General features: G+C 38.4%; 1 protein-coding gene across 5 annotated transcripts; it reads left to right on the forward strand.

Annotated features, from left to right (window-relative positions):
• Positions 1-954: 954 nt before the first annotated feature.
• LOC105048979 (uncharacterized) lies at positions 955-20470 on the forward strand. Of its 5 annotated transcripts, none has more exons than XM_029265705.2 (11): positions 990-1354; positions 1980-2042; positions 3424-3518; positions 8654-9544; positions 11312-11411; positions 11479-11565; positions 12017-12820; positions 12942-15257; positions 15353-15425; positions 19592-19740; positions 19884-20470. In XM_029265705.2, the coding sequence occupies exons 1-11, from the start codon at positions 1279-1281 to the stop codon at positions 20213-20215; spliced, it is 4986 nt and encodes a 1661-aa protein (XP_029121538.1). In that variant the 5' UTR covers positions 990-1278; the 3' UTR covers positions 20216-20470. The 5 variants fall into 5 exon arrangements, 4 of the variants coding, with proteins under 4 accessions (XP_029121538.1, XP_029121536.1, XP_029121537.1 ...); XM_029265703.2 differs by having other exon boundaries at positions 991-1354; positions 12927-15257; XM_029265704.2 differs by having other exon boundaries at positions 991-1354; positions 1992-2042; positions 12927-15257.
• The last annotated feature ends 1191 nt before the right edge of the window (positions 20471-21661 follow it).

Genomic DNA, 21661 nt, shown 5'->3' on the forward strand with positions numbered 1-21661 from the left:
TTTTAAGTTTTAAAAATAAATTTTTTTCTGATGTGCTTAATTGCTGACCTAAGAAAGCTTAAAAAATGGAAAAAAATTATATTTTCAAAAATTTATACTCAAGTAAAAATATTTAATTTAAGAATTTCAATTTTTTTTAATCTTTCATCTCACAACCAGATATTCTATATTATAAAATTATAATTAATAATTTTAGAAATTATAAAATGTTATGGTTTTGGAGGACATCCAAATGCCCATTATTTAGCACCCAATTAGGATCATCTCACTTGTGGTTAAGTGATGCAACAGCCTAGCCCACTCCTGTTGTAACGCGCGTACTATTAGGCGGTGGAACGTCACATGATGTTTTCGGATATTCCTTGCGCCGGAGGTCAAAGCCAGCTGTCCATCTGTTGGTCCCTAAATTTTTCTGACCACCCGATCAATATCCGACGAACCATAGTACCATCATTTGACGCATCCATCAGAACCCTCCATTTGGTAGCCGTCATCACCGGACCACCTACAGAGAGACGTAATCCCAACAGCTTTAATTTCCGTAACAAGCATTGCACTGCGATTAAGCCGGCATCTTTTTTTCTTTCCCATTTAAAAAATTAAAGAACGCGGCCTCCAACGATATTGTTATCCTATGACGCGTTTCACGTTTCACATCTTTGCTCTCGCAATAGAGCCACACCGACGCTAATTATACGTTTCCAATCGGATCTGCCTCGTTTCTTCTCCGTTCAGATGATGTGAAACGATGGAAGGAATATTTCGGAACGGGAGAAAAAAAGGAAAAAAAAAGAAAAAAATGAGACTCGTGGAAGGAAAAAAGACTCACAACAATATCGGCTTGTAACGATGACATCACCACCCCAACTTCGGGCCCCATGTCTCCAAGGCGATGGGTCTCCTTCTGGGTTGATTCCAGGTTTCAGTAATAATCCTTTTAAATTAAATCTCTTCTGCCGCACAGAAAATTTTATTTAAGTGTCAATATTGCTCTATTTTTACTCTGCCCAAAGGCTTTTGGCTCTCGCTCTCTCTTACCCGACGATCGGCTCTTTCGCTCTTCTGACCACCCAAACCTTCTCATCTCTCTCTCTCTCTCTCTAATCTCAAAACCCTAAATCTTGAGACTCTTCTCGTAGATCGAGCGCTCGTTTTCCCCTTGAAATCCGTCCTTGCGTTCTTCGATTCGCTTGGATTTGGAGGTTTTCTCTGGGTCGGGAGCCCTAATTTGGGGCGCGACTTTGCGATCTTTGTGCTCGCCGATTTGGTGTGGTTCGGATGGCGGAAGGGAAGGCGGATCGGCCGGAGGATCTCGTGCTCTCCAAGCCGGCCGTGGAGGCCTGGGCCGGCAAAGGTATGGTGTATTCTCTCGATGCTCTTTTCTGGCATTTTGGGCTTTTGGTATGGTGATTCGATGAGATCGATTGTGTTGGGTGTTTAGATTCGTGCTTCAGATCGAAACGCAGATGTTTTAGGGTTTTCAGCTTCTCTTTGGTGCTGAATTTCTGGCGTTCTTTTAGTTCATGGTGTTTTTTGGACCATGTGATTGCTCTGATTATGTCTGTTTTAAAGGAATTTACTGATGAATTATTGGTTCCGGAATCGGTTTTTGAAATATTTTATCAGAAAAAGTCTCTCCTTTTTAAGAAAAAAAATCCCGACTTGCTGGAAGAACAAGTACTCAGATCGGAAGCAAGAGCAAGCTTTTCCTTTTCTTTTCTATAAAAATATATGATGGATATGAATCGGTAGTCCTGTGTGACCGCTACTTCTAGTTCTAGGCGTACTTACAGTAGGTGGATTTTTCTAGTTAAAAAAAAAAGCTCGAGGTTTTTGATTATGTGTTCTTTTTTTTTTTTTTTGTTTCCCATCTCAGTTTGGTATCTTATCTGTTCATGTTATGTTCCTTTCTGGTCTCTGTCTTCTTACTGCTATAATGTTCTTCCGCGAATTGGTGATTGGGTTTTGGCTCTTATCAGATGTTCTTTCAGGTGGAAATGAGGAGGAGAAGGTTCTCATGGGGTTTCTGGATGAATCAAAAGGTGATTTCTTATTTACTGGTCTCAGTACTGAATGTTGCGGTACTTGGATATTAATTTGGATGATTTTTTTTTTCTCTGTACTATGATAAATCATGTGGTTGTGAGTTCTTACGCAGCCACTCTTTGCATAAACGATTGTGGTATTTCTTGTTATGTTGGGTTTCGATCTATAAAAATTCTTTATGGAGTTTCGTAAATTCTGCATTACTGGACTTATATAGTTCACTGAAGGCAGGGTTTTTAAAGCTGAGCAATTCGTTGTCTTGGTGAGTGACCACGGCCGATCTCGGTTTCTCTAGGCCTAGATGGACGGTGGGGAAATTTTGCAAAGAACCATGCTTTTCTGATATCTTGATTGACATATTAGAACCAAGATTTGTTGTACATGGTGAAATTGAGATTAGCAACTATTTTTAGGCATCTGTTGAAGGTTATCAATTAAAAAACCTATTTAAGGAATTAACAAAGTGATTGGAAGATATTGGCTGGTGTTGATATTATATTACCGATATCTTGGGCTAATATTGTTTGACATTGGATGACATAATGAGGCCGAAGTTCTATATTGTATTGGTCATTGGCTGATATCAATAAAACCAAGGTCGAAACTGAGATGAAAACCTTGGCTGAAGGAGCATATGAGTTGTTAATTAGTAATACAAAAAAGTGTATTTTTTGGAGCTTGCCTTCTGAAATGTATTTAATATTCTCTTGGGTTTTGGATAAACATGGTGTAAATATGATTAAATCTTACTGGGCATGTTAGATTTGATTTGTTATTGTCATAAGCAAGTTGTACAAAATAATGCTTGAGTTTCTCATGCATTTTGTCCCATTTGATTTGGCTATTGAAGTTATGAGTAAGAGACATTTCCCTGTACTTTTGAAGATCCTCTCTTCCATTATTCATTGGTACAATGTAATTGAAAATCCTTTGACTTTTGTGGTGTGTGCTGTGGCTGCTCCTGTCACATTAACCTGAGGTGCATGAATTGGTTGTTCGGCCACTGCAATTGGCTTGATAGACAGTGGCTGGTGCAGCCCAGTTGCCACTACTGGTATTAACTAATCAGGCACCAATATAAGCTACTTGATGCACCAACATACTAAGACTTGTACTTCTGATTTCCAGCAAGCATGTTCAAGCATTTCTAGTTAAAAACTGATGGACGGAGTTTTTGATCTGTCGCATGAATGGTATTACTTTATGGATAACGTATCTCTAATCAAACATGAGCCTCTTCTTCCAGGATTAGACTAGCTTCCACAATCCTGTCTGTGATCTAGTTTTTAAGTGCTCATGAAATTCTGCAAGTGCTCTCTTGTATGTCATCATGCTAAGAACGATTTATTAATTTCTCATGTGTTTTGTATGCTGCAGATCAAGCATCTTCTGATAATAGTATTCCTTTGTCTCCTCAATGGCTCTATGCGAAGCCTATTGAAAGCAAGATTGGGCTTTCTGCTGCATCTGGGGTATCAATCACTCTCTCTCTCTCTCTCTCTCTCTCTCTCTCACACACACACACCTCGTTATTATTCTCATTTGATATTCTGTACGATCAATTGGAGTCATGCAGAACATATTGTAATCTATTGATGGAACTTATGTTTGCTGTAGTGGCTTTTGTTGTACTTGAGATAAGATTTTTCAGTAAAATGCAACACCAACTTAAGGTTTATTTTGGGTCAGTCAGATTGGGTATACCTTTTCCATTTTCTGCTATTTATGATAGTTGAACTTATTTTAATTCTTTTTGATGCTATCAACATGATAATTTGGGCAGTTGAAAAGAGAAAACATGGTTGAAATTCTATATTTACTCTTTTCTTATGATACATATGCCTTTATGTTTATTCATAAAATTACAGTTATATAAATGATTAAAGTACTGTAATTCAACGATCGAGTAAAAATAAACTCATTTCCCATTTTTCTTCTTTCCTACCTATATGCCTCTTCCATAATAGGAAATATATTGCTCTTGTCTTCCTATATCGCACTAGATAGTTGATTTAGTCAATTTGCATTTCTCCTCGGTTTTTTATGTTTTTATTTGGACAGTTGTTGACTATCACAGAATTTTTTTCTCTTTGATAATGGGCATAGTTTTTTTTTTTTTTTTTTTGGCTTCGTGTGTTTCCCCCCAAAAAATGTGATCATGCTACTGGATATTGAGTACTTTCTCTTGCAAGTATCCTTCATTTAATTTTATTGAGAATGATTTTGATTCATTATATCTTGAACATCTTTTATCATGGTTTGGTCCTTAATAATAAGTTGAATCTTTTTTTTTTTTAAATGAAAAAAGGAAAATGCCTATGGACTTACCAAGATCTTATTTGTATACTCTTTGCTTGTAATACAGTTTCTCGTAGACTAATTTGGAGTACATATGACAATGAATCTAAATATGTTAAAAGAAACTCTTGTCACGAACATAGTAGGCGTTTTGAATCCATATATGACTTTACAAGAAAATTCCTTTAAGCCTCCACCAATGACCTTTTTATTCTTCTAATTTACTCAAGGCCCTTTATTTATTATTGGTTTTTTGAAGGAAAAGCCATTGTTCTACAAAAAGGTCAAGGTGGTTGCCCTGGTGGTTTGAGGCCTGGACTACCACAAGATGGCCTATGGTGGCCTGACATGGTATCCTGGCCCAGGTTTTATGATATGATGGGTCAGAACTGAGTATGGTGTCTGATATGGGTGATGGTTGATCCAAGGAAGACATCATAGCCCTGAACCAAGTATCCTGGCCCAAGTTATATGATGTGATGCGCCAGAACCCATATGGTGGATGATATGGGCAATGGTTGATCCAAGGAAGACATCATAGCCCTGAACCGAGTTGGTCTGGTTTCCAATCAGTTTTTTTTTTTTTGAGCAACTTGACTTTCTCTAACTCCTCATGGTCAACACTCTTTTAGCAATTTCTTTCTTATGCAATGATATAATTGTCAGTTGTAACTCTGTGGGAAACAGAATCAATTAGTTCAGCATGGTTATTAAAGTTTAATATAAATAACAATTGGTCATATTAGTTATTACTGATGGAATCGTAAATTAGATGCATAACATTTTGTGAAACAGTGTCCATTGGATGCTTTTTAGCATCCCATCTTGAGTGCAAGTTGCTAACCTTGATACCTGCCGTCCACTTCATTCCATGATAACTGTCGACAGCTATATGTGTGTTAAAAGCTTTTATCTTAGAACATTGGGAAAACTGGCTCTTGTACCTTGTACATGAACTCCCAATGCACCCATCACCCCCATCCCTCTTGGTTCTGCTTGTCAAAGTTCAGAGCATTTGAGTTAGATGTGATATCATATGGGAATATAGTCAAAAAGTTCTGTTTACATTCTTGGAACATTTGTTTGTGTCGATCCTAATCTGTGGCTGTCACCATATTTTTAAGTGTCAACAGTTCACAACTTTTTGCTATAATTTTTGGATTTCCTTGACATGTGGGCATTCCATCTTTCATGTTCTGTACTGTCTTCAGTTTGGTTTTTACATTTGTGATGGCCATAATTCTCCAGTCTTTACTAGTTTTGCTGCATTATTGCTAATCCTTGGTTCTCACACATAAATTTTTGCAACATATTGCTGCAATTGTGATGCTGTCTGCACCCCCTCTTCCCTGCAAGTGGTGCACCCTGAAAGGATAAGAACGAAACCTGAGCTGCTTATTCGTGTTTTTAGTTGATCCTAACCTTAAAGGTAACAAGGCCTGGGCATTTTTCACCCTACTTTTCCGGCCTGAGTCGGTGGTGAAATCGATTTGGCATCATGTAGTATTGGCCTCTTCGAAAAAGCTATGACGTGCACTAGGCATACTAGTGCTTTTTCGGCTGGTGGGTTAATTTTATTAAATTGTTTCTTACAATTACCATGATGCATCCATGTTTTTCAAATATGCATAAAAGGGAGAAGAGAGTTTAGAATCTTCAGTTTGGTCTTACTGGTGGACTTTGTTAGTGGTTTGGTGCCATAAATTATCATAGTAGTTGATGGATTGTTTGTCAGGGTCTTGCTGAAAGGTAAAATCTTTTGAGAGATCATGAATGCAGGAAAAATAACTTGCCAACTCCATTTAATGGTACAAGGCTTGGATGGTGATTGATTATTCTCTAGATGGGAATATTTATGAACTTATATATTTAAAATTTTCTGACTTGGTGCCTGTAAATATTAAGACAATGATATTGCAAATTTATATAAGATAAAATAACTGGTGCTAAGCTTGTCCATTTTCCCAAAAATGCAATTAAAAGAATGAGGCATATAAGTAGCTTAGGGCAATCATTAACCATATTTTTCCGTGTTGTGTACAATGGATAATTAGCTTTGTGGAATGATTCATGGTTATGATGTGTTTGTTATTTCTGTCACAATGTAACCTCCTAGGTGGGATGACCAACTATTCTCTCTCCATTCTCCTGATCTTTTTTTTGCTTTGCATTTTCTTTCCGTTTCTTTCCTTTCAAAAATGCACCAGCTAGTGCCTGCATCATATTATTTATAGTTGCACACACATCCAATATCTCTAATATGAGAACTTATATTCCTTGTGCTTGATGACTGTCGCCATGTCTAAGCCTTCTCTTTTCACTCATGTGGTCCACAAGTATGTAGATACCTGCATCTTATATATGCACTGCCCCTTGGTTTAGTTCACCCTCTCTTCTAGGGAGATAAACACGAGAGTGCTTCACCAAAAGTGGCAGTATAATTGTTAAGTTACATAAATGATGGACAAATTCTTGGAGGAGATGGAAGATTGTAACCGTACTTGCATATGAACAAGTGCATTGCATGTGTCTGATGCTAGTGTGCTATTGTAATTCAAACTGATGGGGCCTTATGTAGAATATAACATTTTAAACTAAAATCTCCATGAAAGGGATGTAGATAGTTGGAGCTATCTCCTTTTTCTCTTGCATTATACATGTTTTGTGGGTCAAGATTGCAAATTCAGCTTCCAGCACAATTTTTAGGTCCTCATATTCATATAATGCTTGTGGTTGTAGACTTGTAGTTAAGTGATAGTGGCAAGTTCACTGTTTTTCTTTTTTTTTTTTTTCATGTGTAAACTTGCTTTAGTTTTAGTATATTTTGAACTGAATTGGCAAGGTACTTTGTTATTCACTTGTTTTTAGTACAGTAATGATATGCTTGCTGGTAAGGGTGATGGAGTAACTTGTTTGATCACATTCTAATGACCTTTAGATGTTTCGAGTCATTCTTTGTAGATCTTGATGGACGAATTTCACTTCTAATTATTAGTTAAGCATGCGCTATGCATGCACACTGCATGTACAGATCTTCGGAGAAAATGAAGATGTTGAGTTTTTTCCCTCGGTGTGGTGAGGTCTGGCATACCTTAAAAAATACTATCACACACGCAGAGGGACACACATATACATATATATTTTTATGTATGTATGCAGATATATTCATATTTTATTTTGCCATTGCCTTGTGAGAGAGTTTGTATAGGCAAATTTCTTTAATTTTTGAACTCTGAAGCTGTGCATGACTATTATCATTATTTTTTGGGGGGAAGAGGCTGAGTTTTTTTTTTCCTTCTTCTGGAACCTCCCTCTGTTTCATTTTTTTCAGTGAAGTGTGCTTTTCCTTTTGGAAAACACAGAACGTCTTTTCATTATTGCAAAAATGTGGAAGGCTCGTGGCTTCAGTTGCACCAAACCAAGGGCATCAAGTTTTTTTCCATTATATATAGCATCCAGCACATGCACTGCACATGCTTAATAAAGAAGGAGCATGTTAGATGGATGGCTATAATACCATCCAGATTTGACCTATATGGCTTCCTAATCTAATCTGTGGAACAAACTCCCTTGGAGGACTCCAGGCAAGGTGGGAGTGCTGTGTGTCTTGGGGGAAATATATAAATGATGGTGAAGCCAGTCTCAACTTTGCATTATACAGTCATCAAGACACTATGAATAAGATTCTATAAGCTTATATTGAACCATCGAATTCCACAAACATATTTTGTGGTTCTATAAGTTTTTCTGTGGCAGTTCTTTATTTCTGGATGACTGATTGCTCAAGTTTTTTGGCGTAAAATTGACAAACTAAATATATTATTCCTTTTTAATATTACCATAATATCAGCATATTCCCCAAAAATGTTTCTGCCTCTTTAACATACTTAAACAGATGCCTGAATAAATCTTTGTTTTCTGTTCCTGTTGCAAGGTGCATTTTTTGCTAATGTTTCAGTTTCCACTCTTCCTTTGAAAAAATTCACATGTATAACATTGATGGATATGCATACATATTTTGTTCTGTTGAATGCTTTTGGTATTGGGCCAGAATTACTAATTAGAACTTTGTATCATACTATGGTCATCCCCATGCATTGATGATTGTCCTTCTCAGGAACTGTGATTAGACAATTTTATCTAGTATTGGATTTCCTTTGTTTTATTTTTGTTGATCATATTTTTACCAATAGGAAAGTTATACTATAGGAAGAGGATCACAATGTGTCTTGATTTTTCACATGTCCAGTTCTTTGCTACACCTGGTTTTAATCAGTGTCTTACACATTTTTGTGTTTTATTTTGACAGGATATTCGCCCACCAAATTCTTTGACCCATGGAACCTTGTTTGATTCGGCTCAGAAAGATGTGTGGCGTTTGGATGGATCTCAAGATAAGAAAGAACGGAGAAGGAATGTTCCTGATGTTGAAAGTACTCGCCGCTGGCGTGAAGAGGAGAGGGAAACTAGCTTGCTTGGTAGGAGAGAACGTAGAAAGGAAGGAGATCGAGATATTGAGTACCGGAAAAATGACCGCCGTTCAGACAATACTTCTAGAGAAACTTCTGATTCTTGGACTTTGCCCTCATCTGATCGGTGGCTTGATGTTCCTGGTCGCAGTGCAGTGCATGAGGTTCGGCGTGACAGTAAATGGTCGTCAAGATGGGGTCCAGAAGACAAAGAGAAGGACCCTCGAACAGAGAAGAAGATGGATGTAGAGAAGGAGGATTCTCACACTGAAAAACAATCTTTTGTCGGTAATCTTCGCCCCTTGTCCGAATCTGATTCTCGTGATAAATGGAGACCACGTCATCGACAAGAAGTTTCTTCTGGTGGATCTGCAGTATATCGTGCTGCTCCTGGGTTTGGGCTAGAGAGAGGACGTGTGGAGGGTCCGATTGTGGGGTTTGCTCCTGGCAGGGGTAGGTCAAACTCCATTGCGGGCTTGCCATTTAAGTCATCCTCTTCTGGACCAATTGGTGCTGCACCTGCATTTAAGACTGAAAATGTACTTGGAAAGTCTGGATTATCTGTGGAGACATTTCGCTACCCAAGGGGGAAACTTCTTGATATTTACAGAAAGCACAAGATGTTGCCATCTTCTGATACTCCCCCTGCTGTCCTCGAGGAAGTTCCTTTCATAACACAGTCTGATGCTGTAACACCACTGGCCTTTGTTGCACCTGATGCAAATGAAGAGGTAGGCTAAATGCTGATTTTTCTATTATCAGTTCTTGTTTCATGCTATTCTCTTTTGACATACAGTCTGAAGAATTAGTTCACATGTTAGAAAATAAATATGGAACATACAAAATGTTAGCAAGTTTTAATAGTCCTTTTTCCACAACACAGTTATGAACGTGCTATTAAAATTCTTTTTTATCATTGCAATGGTGATTTGTGATCCCCAAGAGAAGAAGGTTGTGTCGGAAATGAATTTAGATGTTGTATATTGTTTGACATACATCAACAGATGGCCTTGGTTTGTTGTTCTTGTCAAAACAAGTCAAACTGATTGAGAATGTCAGAATCACCACAACTATTTTCTAGATGTCTTGAAGGCAGATACATGGGGAAGGGAGGAAACAATTTACAATTCCCAGTTCTCCTTTTTTTCCAATTTTTCTTTAAAAATGCTGTTGGTCTGCTGTGGATTTCGTTGCGGGAAACTAAATGGAAACTTAAAAGTTGTTCTTTGTTTTGATAGGTGATCTGAAATTTCGTGATTTTGGAAATTCTGTGATCCAACTAAACTCAACTCAGCTGGACCTTAATCCCAAACTTGTTGGGGTTCGCTGCCAAATTTTATATATGAAATAAATATAAATTTATATAATGATTAAAAGCAAAAAACTTACATGCATTTGGTATAGTGTATTTCAAAACATATCACTTCCCTGTTTATTCAAGTGAATGCATCCTGTGTCTTCATTTACAGGATCTTCCGTAATCCTTAGGGTGGTGGAATGAGCAATATGTAGTACATAAATTATAATAGAAGTAGCGGTAGTTGATATTTTCTGTTTTAGAACAACATCAGTAACAACACTAGCAGCAACTGTTATTTTCTGGATACAGCGAGGACAGCAACACTAACTACAACCTCTATTTTCTGGATATACAGACCTTCATTTTGCAGTTTGGACATTAAATTCATGTCCAATGTGACGCATTCATGTTGTTGGTACCTTACTGGTAATTGGAGGAATGGGCACATCTGGTAATTAATCAGAAATTTTGTGCCATTCTTTTCTTTTTTAAACATTTCTAGTATATCTTGCATAAATAAGAGGCTATTTTGGGGTTGCTTTAACCTATTTATCGAATTTTAGGGTTTGCTACATCTGTATATTCAAAAATCTTATGGAAGAAGACTGCAGAATTTGTTTTGAGGAGACTTAATCTTCGTACCATCCATTGGTTGTTGGACATCTAGTATATTTGCTGCATTTATCTCTTTGAGAATATGATGAAACTATGGAGAACCTCCATATGTGTTGTCAAGAAATAAAAGTTCAGGAACTCTTGTAAATTTTGCAGTTTTGATAGTGTTTTTCAAGGTATCAAAATCTGGTACAGGAGTCAATACCTGGTTTTTTTTTTTTTTTTTTTTTAAGTGGTACTATGCTGGGTATTGACACATGGTACAGGACTGCATCCTATACCAATACAGTGTACTGATGCTGGTTTTTTTCTGGAGCTATGTGCTTTGTACGGTTATGGCAGTTTTTAAATCCTTGGTGTTTTCTATTTTTGTCATGAAAAAGGAATTCAGCAGTATAATGTACGGGGCCTTGCTCCTACCTCTGTTGGCATGATCATTATGAAAACTTTATATTGTTTCACATGCTCTCCCTTCGCAGTCCTTTAAAATAAATAAGTAAATCGAGCTTGTATCTACATTACTGGAATTTTTTTTTTTTTTGATTTCTTAGAGAATAATCTTTATCTTGGATGTGACTGGCAGGCTCTTTTAGATGACATTTGGAAGGGGAAGGTTACCAGCAGTGAAGTAGCTTACGGTTCTACTAAGGATAGGACGGAAAGAGAAAATGACAGTGAGATAGGTAAACAACCTCTCATATTTTGTATAACTAAGCATGGCTATTTATAACTTGTTAGTTTTATGTTTAGATGTTGGTGACCTGAACTTGATTGAGAAGAAACAAGGTCTGCTTTCTACAAGCTCCACTGGAGAGCGATTCTTTGTGAATTCTGCAGGTCATGATGAAAGATGCATCATATGCAATATCTTTTACCTTTTACCTTTTTTTTTTTTTCTTTCTGGACAGCATTATCTGAGATTACTGGCTGTCAATGAACCATGCTGTTCATGAATGGCTCAGGATTGACTCAATTATAGATTCTTTTGATTAGAAAACAAGCTTAACTCAAACATCTTTCAGAGCTCATCTGATAAATGAGTGGAGCCTTAACACTTCAGGCTTGCAGAAATAAATGATAACTCCTTGGCTTGACAACAGGCTTGTTTAAAGCTTGATTCAGTTCATAGCTTGCCAAGCTTGAATTCATGTTGCAAAGTTTGGGTCAAGCTTGGTAACCCGCATATTATTGCCCAGCCCAAGCAGCTTACTTATTGGCTCATCCTGTTTTCTCTCCTATTCTGATTTCCTTTTCAAATCACTAACATTAGTAACATATTTTGTTTCAGAGCTGGATTCTCGCCATGTTGAAAGCAAAGATCCTGGTGCTATGACTGCAGTTACAGACAATGATGCTTGCTATGATATAAGGGTGTCAGGTTGTAATATTACCAATTCTGAGGGTGAGAGAAATGTTCTTAATGATGATGGATGCATGCGACGCCCAGATCTCAAGAATGCTAAGTTCGAAGTGTCTAGCTCAGTTGTTCCTTTGGATGTTAGTGCTAAGCTACCTGATGATTTAAATTCATTGTTTGATACATCAATCATCCACAAGATTCCAAACAGCAACGAGCAGCTTCAGAACAGTGATGCTGAAGTAAAACTTTTAAAACAATGCACTTCTCCTGACGAGTTGAGTTTGTTTTACCGGGATCCCCAAGGAGCGATACAAGGGCCATTTCTAGGTGCTGACATCATCAAGTGGTTTGAAGAAGGCTTTTATGGTGCGGATTTACCTGTATGTTTGTCAGATGCTCCAGAAGGCACTCCTTTTCGGCCGCTTGGTGAAGTTATGCCACACTTGAAACTAAAATCTCAATCTGGCCCTGCTAATGTTTCTGGCGAAAAATCTGAAGCATTGGACTCTTTGAAAGGAAACCTGGAGGATTTTGTTCCTGCTTCTGATATTACTGATTCTTTTGCCATGAATGACCCACAATGGGTACCATCTAGATTGAGGGATGCTCCGGGTCATCAGATTAAGCCTACAAGTGCTGAACATGAAGCTTCTGTAGATTCTATAAATGATAGGTTGTCACTTTCCAACATAGGACAAAGCTTTCATGATTTTGCGGGACAAGATTCTGAAGGTTAGTTTTCTTTATGTGAGAGCTTTTCTCCTTTTTTTGTCAGTATTTTTTTCTCAATTTTGTTTTATTTAGTGCTTTAATGATGACTTTTTAATATATTCTGCAGAAGTGTTGTATACAGGAAGGCCTGCAAGTGGTATGGAGAAACCCTTGGGGAAGCTTGCTAATGACCATATTGATCTATCACGGACCTCTAGTGGTCTCCATTTGATGGGTGCTGAAATGGGAGAAGCCAGTTTAGCCAACCATAAGATTCCAAGAGATAACGATTTGAATCCTCTCGGATTGTTGTGGTCTGAACTGGAAGGAACTCATCCAAAGCACCCTCTCTCAACAAATATAGCCAGCTTCGGTGATCAGAGCATTGATAATCATGCAGCTACAAGAGATGCATCTCGTTTTAAACACCAACAAGATCATTTTAGTCTGATAGGTGACTCCCCCAATATTCATGATGCATGGCCCAGTAACTCCAGGAGGAACACTAACTCAAGTGTACTTCAGGAAGCTATTGATTCTAGTCGCTTGTCACGCTTTGAAGCTGAAGCGAACCAGTTCAGTTTAGAAGAGCACCTGCTTTCCCAGCAGTTACAGAAACAGCATCTTCAACAGCAACAGTTGCTTGCTCGTCAAAACTTGGATTTGGCTGGGCCATTTCTTGAGCAGATCAGGAGTTCTGTCCACCAGCAGCAGTCAATTGGTCAACCTACACCGGATGTGGAGCATCTTTTGAAACTTCAGTATGAACAGCAGCGTTATCTTCAGCAGTTGCAGCATCAACATCAACTGCACCAACAACAACAACAGCTTCATCAACACCAGATGCAATTGCTGCAGCAGCATCAGCATCAGCAGCAGCAGCAGCAGCAGCAGCAGCAGCAGCAGCAACAGCAGTTGCTTCTTGAGCAATTGTTGCATCAGCAATTACAGAACACTGGGTTTGGAGCATTGCATGTCGACTATCGACGGGCAAATAACATGCTTGATGAGGTTTTATTTAGGCAGCAGCTCTTGAATGAGTCACAACAACAGTCTCGGCATCTACCGTTGCACCATGACCCAGCTATTGAACAGCTTATCCAATCAAAATTTGGGTACAACCTGCAAAGGGAAAATCACGATGAGTTATTGGAGTTATTGTCTCATTCCAAGCGCAGGCAGATGCTTCCTTTGGAACAGCAACTTCTTTTGGGTCTTCAGCAGGAGCAGCTGGAAGCAAGGCAATTCTCTGTTCCATCGAGGCAGCCACCTGGCATGGAAGAAGAGAGGCATGTTGGTGGGATTTGGTCAATAGATGAATCTGGCCAGTTCATCAGGGCAGCAGCTGGACCACATCAGACTCATTCTGGTAGACTTAACCAATTAGATTTCATGCAGCCCCCTCAGAGGCCGTTGTCCTTTGAGCAACCCAGCCAACTTGAGCAGAACTTTATGTTGCATGAGCAAATGCAGCGAGGGCTTTATGAACCAAGCCTACATCCAGTTGAAAGGTCAATTCCCCTACCTGCAGGTACTCCTGCACCAAATGTGGATTTTGTCAATACCCTAGGACGGTTTCAAGGACTGGATACACAGGAACAGCACAGTCATGTGCAATCATCTGGCCAGAAGGGACAATTTCCTTCAACTATTCGTTCTCATCAACATCGGATTTCTGAACAGCTTTCTGGTTCGCACATGGATGCAATGGAGAGGCATTGGTCCGGATCCAATGGGCAGCTATCAGATAAGTTAATAGAATCACATTTCAATCAGTTGCAGATAGAAGCAGAAAGACAGAGGAGGGATATGAAAGCAAATTGTACTGTTGAGGACCCAAATTCATGGGCATCGATTGCAGGAAATAGTGGGAACTCAGAACGTGGATTAGGAGACTTGCTTCACCAAAAACTGGTTCTTCAATCTCAACAGTCACTAGGATTGGTAGATAGTGTTCCTACATCATCCTACGAGCACAGGGATCCGTCATGGCTTTATTCACAGTCTAGCACTGATAGTTCCTTTAATCTTACTTCTGATAGACTGGGCTTGGGTGATTCAATGTCAGAAGGTTTCGTTAAAGTAGGACATGCACCACATGAGCGATTGGCGAATGTAAATTTGGAAGGACAAGTTAATAGCTTCGAAAGCAGTGGAAGATTAGCTTTCCGATCAAATTCTGGAACATTACCTGAACAGAAACACCTCCTTACAGATATTGTTGAAATTGAAAAAGAACATTTTGCTCATTCCATGGGTGGTGATGCATCTATAGAGGGAATCGATTTCTCTGGTGTGAAGGAGGGGAAGAAGGGGAAGAAGCATGGTTCTAAGGGCAAATCAATGGATAAATTAGTTATAGATGCTCTGAAAAGTGGGGTGGAGCAACCAAGCGGCAAAAATAATGAAGATTTGAAAGTTAGCGGACCCATTAGACATGCCTCATTTGGCAGCACTGGTAATTTAGTTGAACTTTATTTGCTTTTTTGTGGTTTGAATTTTGTATCATGTTCTGCAACATTTTTATGAGGTATGGGCTGTAATACCATGCAGGTGGGGTTGGAGGCTTCTTCAATTATGAAATGGGAGCTGATAGTGCTTATAGTGAAGAGATGATTAATGATGGGTAAGTGCATTTATGCTATTGCTTTAACTGACTTTAGCTATTCACTTATAGTGAAGATTAGCTATTCACTTGAGAGATGATAACATTATGAAGGCTTTTCCCCTTGTTCTCTCTTCACTTGAGAGATGATAACATTATGAAGGCTTTTCCCCTTGTTCTCTCTTCTGTTGGGCAAATTTGGAGAATTCAATATCTGTCACTTTATCTCAACAAATGCTTTATGGAAATTTCTTGATGGCCAAGTTGTTGTGGGTTACAATATCCTTAAACAAGTATAATCTTACCTCCAAATAGGTGCCTTCTATACCTTCCTTTCTGCTTTGGAGTTAGCTTTCATGGATCTCTCTTTCTGCTGCTTGACAAAATGGTACCTGATTCTGTCAATTCACTGATGTGATTATAAATCGTTGGCTGGGTTTGCTGTCAGTTGATGTAATGTAGGTCTGGGGTTAGATTGTGGTTTTGTTAATTTGTTTAATACTGATTAATCTTTTTGTCTTTTGTGTCAAGAATAAACTAGATATTCTATATTCAATATATATATATATATTTTGTTCTAGTGTTATGGAGTCTCATTTTTTGAAAAGTTGGTTTCCATTTATGCTATTCCAGGTCTAGGTTGGGATATGGAAGTTCTAGAGGTATTATGAGTGTTTTTTGAAGGCATTTTGATGGTTTTCTAAGGCTAATACTATCGCAATGCTTTTTAAGGAAAGTTGTATGTTCTATTAGGAGAGGTTTTAAAGTGTTATAGGCTTCTTCCTTTCGACAGAGATATATAGTGATGCAACTCTTATGGAGAGATGTTACACAGCTGATGTATAAGTTGCCCCATAGTATCCGAATCAGGAGTGGGTTTGGGGAGGTGGATATTTTTTAAAATATTTGAAGTAAGGAAGCACTTAGGAAGCAGGTGTGAAGTCTCCAGATGAGATGCTTCACCCCAGCTATGAGCTTCCTGTAACTAATAGATGTCCATCCCTGTTAACTTCCTGTACCTGATGCTGCCAGCTGGAAGTAGTAGGGAGGAGCAGGGATGTCTCACATCAGCCATGCAACTTGTGTGTCTGTGTGTGTTAAGTAGTTTTTTTCCTTTTCCCACTTTTTAGTTTCTTCAGTGGGAGATTGTCCAGATGTGGCTTAGTTAAGAAGTCATATATTTGGTGATTCTAGTTATGTCTTAGCAATGGAGGAAAGGTTGCAACGGTTTTTTTGGTGATCAATAATAAATATCGATATTTCATTTTTCCAATATGTTTCTCTAAATTTTTATCTCTTTGTGGGTTGAGAAATGCCCTAGATTCTGCAAGTTATTGCTTTTTGGGTGCATAGATTTGTTCCATATGCTGATTTCCAGCACTGATTTGGAAAATAAATTTAAGTTTCATATAAGATTTCAAAACTGAAATGTTTTTAGATAGTAAGTTTGACTAAGACACGGTGCAAGTCACTGGTGTGGGATTTTCCCTCTACCTGTTCCTTTTTCTAAATTCATGGAACTATTAGCTGATGTTAAATTGTGTTTATTTGGATAATCAGGTCTCCAATCAGTAACCTGGATAGGTCTTGTCAACATATTTTCTGACATAGGGCCTGAGCTTTGCTCTATAGTGCCTGTTTGCCTATTTCATGAATGATGCTATTACCTTCCACTTTTATTGCAGTTGGTAGATAGTTCCGTTAACAAGGCAACAGCATGACTTTCATTGAGGTATCCACTAGAAATAAGTTTAACAGAAGTTCATTTCATTATGTCAAGAGAAAGATATGATGTGGTCTTGCATAATTGCAAGGGGTAGAGTGCACCTTGAGACTACAACCATTGGTTTGTTCATGCAACATATGCTGGGAACAGTTGAAGAGAAGACAGTTGTTCATACCCACTGTCTTTCTTCTAAATGTTTAATACTGATCTGAAATAATATGGAAACTTTTGTGTACTTTGTACCTTGATATGCATGGAGGTGCCTTTTTCCCCAGAAGCGGCATTACCACTAGATATGTTATTGATAAAGCAAACACAATGGGTACTGGATGGGAGATGAGACTTACTATCTTTCGTTATGTTACTTTGACCTTTCAATTCAGCCTTAAATACCTCCACTTGATACTTAAGGTATGACATCTGGTATGGACCACAATAAGAAAGTATCAGACATCAGAGGGATGTAATGTTACCATACTATGATTGCATGTATATCCAATTCAATGTAACATTAGCCTTCCATACAATTTTAAGTCATCTATGAGGGAAATATTCCAAGATATCATAGGGCCGTCGGAAAGAAAATATGACTAAAAAAGCACACAGTATGTTGCATGAATTTTCTGGTGGTGAGGCTCAGCAGGAGGGCCTGAGTCTTTTAGTCATTGGTTGATCAAGTGCAGAGAAAATTAAAATTTCTGCTAATCCATTTAATGTAGGTAATAACCCTTGGTATAACCAATGATATCATGAAATCATGCAAGTTTGCCAAGAGCAAGCAAGGGATGTGCATTGGTTACTCGGCATTGGTTTGCAGAAGTTTCTGGGTGGGGAGGTTACTCAACAGGAGGGGCTGAGTCTTTTAGTCATTGGTTGACTAAGTTCAGAGAAATTTAAAACTTCCGTAAATCCACTTAATGTAAGCAATAACCCTTGGTATAGCCAATGATATCATGAAACAATGCAAGCTTGGCAAGATCGAGTGAGGGACAAGCATTGAAAGTCAATCACAAGGTTGTAGAATTTGGAGTTAGTCCCTTGTGTGCACTGGGAAATATCACTTCATGAATGGGGGGGGATAGAGTACGGCAACATTAATGAGGGCCGATACATCATGACTTGACAACTTTCAGAGGAGAAATTGATGATGCTTGGGATCAGAGGAGCTTTGCTTGCTCCAGATCTCGGAGTTTGAGTAAATCGAGAAAGTGAATTTCCTGATATCTTATTTTATTGGGGAATTTATATATATGTAAATCTGTCTAAGGATGATACAAGGAAGCTCTAGACAGAGGATTCTAACCATTATTGAGTGAAGTTGCCCTCAAATAGTGGCATGGGGACTGTTGCCCTTAGAAGGAGACTGTCTTCCTTTTGTCACTTTTTAGACATATCATCCTTGTGATTAGTGTGGGGAGGTTTTACTCACACAGTCATGCTCTCAAAACAAGGGCTGGTAGAGAGTATGTGGAGCTTACAGTTCAATATGTTGGACTTATGATGTGAGACTTTACCTGTGTTTGATTGGTCATGCCGTCAAAACAAGGGTTTCTGGTAAATTTTACTTCGTTTGGTAGTTAGGTGGTAGTTGGTGCATCTTAGGGCTGTAAAAGGTTACCCAATAATTTGGTAACAAGCCTGTCTGTATATTCCTATAGCCCAGTAGTTCAATATCTGGCAGTTTATTGGGTTGGTCTAAATGTGACTGATGTCCAAAACTGATAGCCTGATGGATAGTCTGATTATATTTCACCATTGTCAATTGACTTTATAGAAAATTCATTTGTCATTCTATGCACATCTATCGACATTCTCTATGCCAATCTTTCAGTATTATTTCTTTTTAATTCTTATACGAATTATCAACTCTAAGATGAATATAATTTACAGTTCATACGACAGTTCTTGATTGTTGGTTCCTATTAACTGAATCTACTTATATTTACAAGAACAAGAAATGATGACACAAATATGAAAATATTAGGTATACTGAAATATAAGGTTGTCGAGAGCCAGAGAAAATATTGGGGAAAAATATCAATAGAAGTACTAAATATGATTTATTGTAGAGGTATTTGAAGGTCTAATTGTGGAAGTGAATTCAAATTAAATCCGAAACCATATCCAAACTCGATTGTCTTATTGCATTTGGATTTGATTTTTCTTGAATCTGACCTCTTTACAGCCTTTATAATACTGATAGCACTTGCCTGTATAATGTCTCAGCAATATTTTGTGGTGCTCTTATTGATGAATCTGAACCAAGGTAGGCCATGGACGTTGATCTTGGTATGCATATAGTCTATGTTCTTTTGGTGCAGAAGCTTGAATGTTGTGTTGCATTAATCATTAATCTTTATTTCTGTAGTAACAGTTGAGATTTGTAGCGCATGTTCTGGGATAAATTGTTTTAACATTGGTGTCTCAAATTTTGGTGTTCATGCTGCTACTCGTTTTTCAGGATTGCTGGTGCTTTTGTAAAAGGGGCTGATAATTCCCTACTGAAATGTACCCGTGATCTGCATGTCATATCATCTCAGGGAGCATCGTCAGAGATAGATTCTGCTCCTACCAAGGGGAAGAATTCTACTAGCTTTGCATCGTTGGAGGGTATGCTTTTTCTTGGGTCGCTACGGTTTATTTCCTTCGTTGTGTTCTGAATTTAACGGCTCCAAAAATTATATCCATTTGCCTAAAGATTGTACCGCTTGACACATATCTAACTGATTAAAGGAAAAAAATCGTACCTGCAGATGGAAGACGAGAAGCTGGCGGTAATCTGATTGTCCGAACTTCAGAAACTCCAGCCTCAATCAGAAAGGACCTGAGATTTCGTCGTACAGCTTCAAGTAGCGATGCTGATGTATCAGAACCTTCATTTATCGACATGCTGAAGAGCACCAAAAAGCCCTTGCCGGATGCAGATTCTTCCACCGGCGCTGCAGAGGCGACAGATGCTGGTCTGGGCGGAAAGAGCAGCAAGAAGAAAGGTAAGAAGGGGAGGCAGATTGATCCCTCTCTTCTTGGTTTCAAGGTCCATAGCAACCGCATTTTGATGGGTGAGATCCAACGCCCGGATGATTAAGCGCTGATCCTCTTTCATGTCTTTTACAAGTCATTTTGCTTAACATGTGTACAGGTTTTTGTGTACAGTTCTCGTTGTGGAAATTTTTCATTTTTACATTTTTTTTTTCTTTTTGAGGGGCTTTGGCCCGTCTCGCTTGGTAAATCAGAAAAGCAGGGGTAGTGGAATTCTTTTTGCGTGAAAGAAAAGAAAATGCAGGTGATGTTGGAATAAACATTTGTATAGGCAAATGAGATAAATAAAACAAGTTGCTTACATTCTGGTGTTCTGCTGTTATTCTGTTTAAGATCTTGTATCATCAACTGTGGCAGTTGTTGGATTCGGCAAATTTAACCTTTAATCCACCACCAACCTGACCTGAGCCAATCCGGATCTAACCAGACATTCCGGCTTAATTGTTCTGGGTTCGATCAGCTGGTGGTTGGGTTGGCTCGAGTCAATCTGATTCGTTGATTCACCTTAAATGCCCACCTTTTCACTTTTCCCATTCCAATCGACCTCTCGGGCATGATTGATTTGAGAGGTGTGAACTTATTGGGCATAGTGAAAGTGTGTAATAATGGGTGTGGCTGTTGATTGGTGCTTGTGGATATCAAGTCGACTCAGAATGCTCTTAGGTCTTGTCGGGAGAGTTTTCAACGGGCCAGCACTTGCTAGGAGATGTGTTTGGTAAAATATTGTGTAGTGCTTTATAGTTTCCTAAAATGTCCAAAAAATTTTTACTTGAAGTTTCATCTTGGACCATTTTATCGAACGCTCTACCCGACTGATATTCTGAACTTGTTTTTGTTCCTTCTTGCAAGAATCTCTTTTGCATGGAGTCTATGTCAACCATAGGGAAATTTTAATTTTCTCAAAGATTTGACTCTTTTCAATTAACTTTATAGATAGGGGAAAGGACACCATCGGAAATAAACGTTAGAGAAGACGCCATTCTTTGTCAGCTTTCATAATGGTTCATTTCCATCTCTAGGGTGTCTTATATGAGAAAGAAGATCTAACAGAAGTTCCAATGGATTAGATTCAGAAAGAAGATCCAACAGAAATTCCAATTGATTAGATTTAACCGTAGCGTTTCTTCCAGTTGCTTTGACATACAATTTTGCAAAGAGATGCTAATGGAACGGAGTGATTCTAGGAATCTTCTCATAAGTGAATGCTATTTTCTTTCCCCAGCTTAAAAGACGTGGAAATCCAAAAGGCACCAAGATCTCTACTAATATCTTTCCAAATACGTGAAACAGACTTCCGAGATTTTCTAGTAGCATACCTAATCTTCCTTTTGTTTAGCATGCACACAAAAATAAATTTGACCAAGAGGATTTTGTATCTTTAAGAAACATCCATGTTCATTTAGCCAACAAAGAGTGGTTCAAGTATGTCAAGTTCTTGATTCCCAAACCTTGTCCTTTCTTATATCTGCAAACACACTGCCAGTTCACCATG

This window comes from Elaeis guineensis, chromosome 7 (assembly GCF_000442705.2).
Source record: "Elaeis guineensis isolate ETL-2024a chromosome 7, EG11, whole genome shotgun sequence".
In the NCBI taxonomy this organism is placed as follows: domain Eukaryota; kingdom Viridiplantae; phylum Streptophyta; class Magnoliopsida; order Arecales; family Arecaceae; genus Elaeis; species Elaeis guineensis.

Bases quoted from the DNA above. Each gene is read 5' to 3' on its own strand.
- LOC105048979 (XM_029265703.2), top strand. From the start codon at position 1,279: ATGGCGGAAGGGAAGGCGGATCGGCCGGAGGATCTCGTGCTCTCCAAG. The intron at 3,519-8,653 runs GTATCAATCACT...TTATTTTGACAG, and splicing joins GGCTTTCTGCTGCATCTGGG to GATATTCGCCCACCAAATTC. The intron at 19,741-19,883 runs GTATGCTTTTTC...TCGTACCTGCAG, and splicing joins TAGCTTTGCATCGTTGGAGG to ATGGAAGACGAGAAGCTGGC.